Here is a 3,948-nt window from a genome sequence, read left to right as displayed (position 1 = left end):
TCTGGATCAGACTTTTTACAGACATTGGACCCTCTTCAAAACACAGTTTGGAGTTTCTGACATCTATTTTCCTGTCAGGTGGGAGCACTGAAACCGTCTTTTTAACTTTTGCAAACATAGATTTCATGAATCACAAACTGTGTTTTCATGTTTGTTTCAGTGTAGAATGATTCACTAATCACTGAAATCCATCCAGTGGTTCAGGAGATATTTTACTGACAGATAAACAGGGTTAAATTTCACAGTTACTGTCAAAGTTTGAAGATGTTGCACAATGTGTAGTTCTCAGAGTATTTGTTAGGGAAAATGCTCAGCTACTACTACAGCAAATCTTAGCTCAATAACTATAAAATTTACTGACTTATAGGTTTTATGTTCAGGCAACTTTGATAAGTTGTGGCGGCCATCTTTATTCAGATTAACCCCAAAACTTCATCACTTATTGATGAAAAACCACTGATTAGTTTCTGAGAGTTTGGTTGGTGATTCATGAGATATTATGCAACAGTACAACCCCCTTCTCTCTTGATTTCTCTACACACACACACACACACACACACACACTTTCCACTGTCTCTGCCTTGTCTCTGTCATCCCACTCCCTCCCTCCCCTCCTNGGAGCTCGTCTGACGTACGCAGCGCAGACTAGCAGTGTGGAGAAAAACTGCTCTTATTTCAGTCCATACGGTTAAGGAGGTAAAGGAAGAAGGAAGGAAAATATTTTCTTTGTAGAAGTTAAAAAGAGACATTTAATGTTCTTCTGGCATCTGGAGCAGCTTAGGTCAGGTCTAGTTCAAACTTGGACGAGACTATCCTCCACTAAAACCTTTAACACAGGTTGTGATCTGAGAAACCTTTATTCTGTTTGGGAAAATACAAAAAAGAAATCAAGAAATAAAGATTTATTTCTGGATTTTTTTTTGTTTGCATCTGTTCAAAAACTACAACACTTAGACTGTTGACATATTTCCTGTTTTTGTTTTATCTTTTATTGCCTGCTGCTGTAAGAAACAAAACAAAGGGTGATAATGTTTTTGTTCCTATCTTTGAGTGTGTATGTTTGTAGCATTGAGACAAAGTTGAAGATGCTCAGCTACAACTACAACAAATGTTGTCTCAATATCTATAAAATTTACTGAGTTATACTGTACCTTTTGATGTTCAAGCAACTTTGATAGGTTGCCATCATAAATCAGGTTTACCCTAAAAATTAATCATTTATTGATGTCAAACCACTAACTGCAAAATAACCTTCCCCCCACACCCTTACCCCCTACACACACACACACACACACACACACACACACACACTGGTGTGTGATTAACATGTCTGACCTCAGAGTCTCCAGTCTACACTGTGGACTTTTCAGAAAACCACACAGCTGCTTCACTCCTGAATCCTGCATGTTGTTGTTACTCAGGTCCAGATGTCTCAGATGGGAGGGGTTGGACTTCAGAGCTGAGCTCAGAAAAGAACAGCTGATCTCTGACAAACTGCAGCTCCTCAAGCTGAATAAAGAATAAAATGAAACAGTTAAATAAAAATAATTTCTAATCCCTTCAGATGTGTTCTGGTTTCCATGTGCAGCTCAACATTAACATGTATTCATCTCCATGACAACAGTCATGTATCATATAAAACCAGCTGTGAATCCAGCTGTTCACACTGAAAGTGAGCGCTCTGTTCCTGACACAAATACACTCAGGAGTTCAGCTGACACTAATATGAAGCTTCAGCAAATTAGGAGATTTATGGTTTTATATCTCATAAGTGGAAAAATTAGGAGTAAAGAGAAAATTGTTAAACACTGCTGAGTAAATCTAACCTTTAGAATCAGCGTCAGCAATAATAGATCTCCACCAGGAAGAAAGAAGTCCAACCCAGGACTTTGATCCTGACCTGAGAGTCTCCAGGTGACAGTGTGGACTCCTCAGGGCAGCAGAAAGCAGCTTCACTCCTGAATCCTGCAGGTTGTTGTTACTCAGGTCCAGTTCTTTGAGACCGGAGGACTGGGAGCTGAGGACTGAGGACAGAACTTCAACGTGTCCGTCTGAGAGGTCCCACACACTCAGTCTGAACAAAAGATATCGGTTAGATATTGGTTAAATTTCACCCATTCATCCTCTATTTTTCACTGTTCTTTTCATTATCTCAGAAAAAAAGAAAATTTTACATAGAAAATGTTCTCACCAAAATCTAGAACTTAATGTGACAATTGTAAAATATTTGTAGTATTATAGTAATTGTAGTAATATTTGTATCTTAACATATATAGATGGTCTTTTTTACAAAACTTGTTTTTCAGGAGTATATTTTATACTAAATTTAAAGAGCTGCACGAGAAACATCTGATGTTACCAAAATACTTCAACACTCTTTATATAGTTTTTGTTTTCAACAATCACATGATGCTCATGAAGGGGAGAGGAAACAACACTGACATTTCACTTCTGACAGTGAAAATGTCCCTCATGTGACCAATCAGATAACTATTATAATAACTTATATTTATGTTGGACCATTAATGAGACCAAAGGACACTTTACACTGAAGACTAAAGAAACAGCTGCTGGTTGAAGACAAACTGTGGAAGTTATTCTTCTTCTCAGATTTTCCTACAATAAAGATAAATTGTGGTGGTAATTTATTTCCTCTTTTTTTACATTTGTGATGGAAAAAATAATTGATACATCTGTCCCCTCAGAGGCCAAAAGCTAGTGACCTCTTTTCTGTGCTGACACAGACGTCACCAGGGTTGTATGGTGCCGTTTGGTATCTCCCTTTGTTATGACCTAAATGCCTCTCACCACTGTTTGTCTTAGGTTGCTCTTAGGGTAAAGTGTTTTTTACGATCAACACTAGATCTGATGGTGGCAGGTTTATCAAATGCAAAATGTTAATGTCTGTTAGATAAGCATAAGGTCATGCAAATCCCAGCTGTATATAATAGGGTCCAGGACACAACCCTGGTGCACAAAGTTTGTGGCAGAGAACAAGCACTGTTCTGTGTTACACCTTTGTGCCTTGCAATATAACAATAAACAGTACTTGATGACCTATCTGCAGAGTGCCTTGTCTCTCATAATGTATTTCTGTCTTTATTAAATAAAGACTTCCACAACAACATTATTGCACATATTTGTAGGTAAAGTTTTAAACACAAATGAAACAACAAATGTTTAACTGATGTAATTTTCCAAAAATAAAAATTTTGTTCTCCTTCCCTCAATGTTCCTATCTGTGTGCAGGTTAGACTAAATCAGCAGAAAGTGACAGTGTTTTCCAGATATTTTTTAAACTGCTGAAAATGTTTAGGATTCTTGTATCTCAGAGGCTGTATGAAGCTGAAACAGCAGAAGAATCTGTCAGAGCAGCAGAAAAAACTGACCTGAGAGTTTCCAGTTTCCAGTTTGGACTCTGCAGTCCATCAGACAGGGGCTTCACTCCTGAATCATGGATCCTCAGGTCCATTTCTCTCAGACTGGAGGACTGGGAGCTGAGAACTGAAGACAGAGCTTCACAGGATTCCTTGTAGAGGGTACAGTCACTCAATCTGAAGAGGAAATAAGACAAATAGGAATCTGTAACTTTATCTCCTGTAAAAACAACAGTAATATATTTAGAAATATCTCACTGTATCTGTACTTACAGGGCTTTGTTGGAAGCTTTGACCACTGGCAGCAGCCTCAGAATAACCTCCTCTGAAGCAGAATATTCCTTCAGATCAAACACATCCAGAACTTTTCCTGATGTCAGTAAGATGAAGACCAGAGCTGACCAATGAGCAGGAGACAGATTATCTGTGGAGAGACTTCCTGAACTCAGAGACTGTTGGATCTCCTCCACTAGAGAACCATCATTCAGTTCATTCAGACAGTGGAACAGATTGATGCTTTTCTCTGCAGACAGATTCTTACTGATCTTCTTCTTGATGAACTGGACTGTTT

At 38.3% G+C, this 3,948-nt stretch overlaps 2 protein-coding genes across 14 annotated transcripts in view; one reads left to right on the top strand and one right to left on the bottom strand.

The window, feature by feature from the left end:
• Positions 1–3,948, top strand: part of LOC108242155 (NACHT, LRR and PYD domains-containing protein 12-like) — a 608,460-nt gene that overhangs the window by 416,221 nt on the left and 188,291 nt on the right. The window lies entirely within an intron of this gene.
• Positions 1–3,948, bottom strand: part of LOC108229490 (ribonuclease inhibitor-like) — a 14,857-nt gene that overhangs the window by 7,758 nt on the left and 3,151 nt on the right. Inside the window, exons 2-5 of the mRNA XM_037973976.1 lie at positions 3,651–3,942; positions 3,390–3,554; positions 1,901–2,074; positions 1,336–1,509 (exon numbers count right to left, since the gene is read on the bottom strand). Of these exons, the coding sequence (XP_037829904.1) occupies positions 1,336–1,509; positions 1,901–2,074; positions 3,390–3,554; positions 3,651–3,942 (805 nt within the window). The remainder of the gene's footprint in view (positions 1–1,335; positions 1,510–1,900; positions 2,075–3,389; positions 3,555–3,650; positions 3,943–3,948) is intronic.

This window comes from Kryptolebias marmoratus, linkage group LG23, assembly GCF_001649575.2.
Source record: "Kryptolebias marmoratus isolate JLee-2015 linkage group LG23, ASM164957v2, whole genome shotgun sequence".
NCBI lineage: Eukaryota > Metazoa > Chordata > Actinopteri > Cyprinodontiformes > Rivulidae > Kryptolebias > Kryptolebias marmoratus.
The sequence above is the reverse complement of the archived record's forward strand: the minus strand, read 5'-3'. Positions and strand labels throughout refer to the sequence as shown.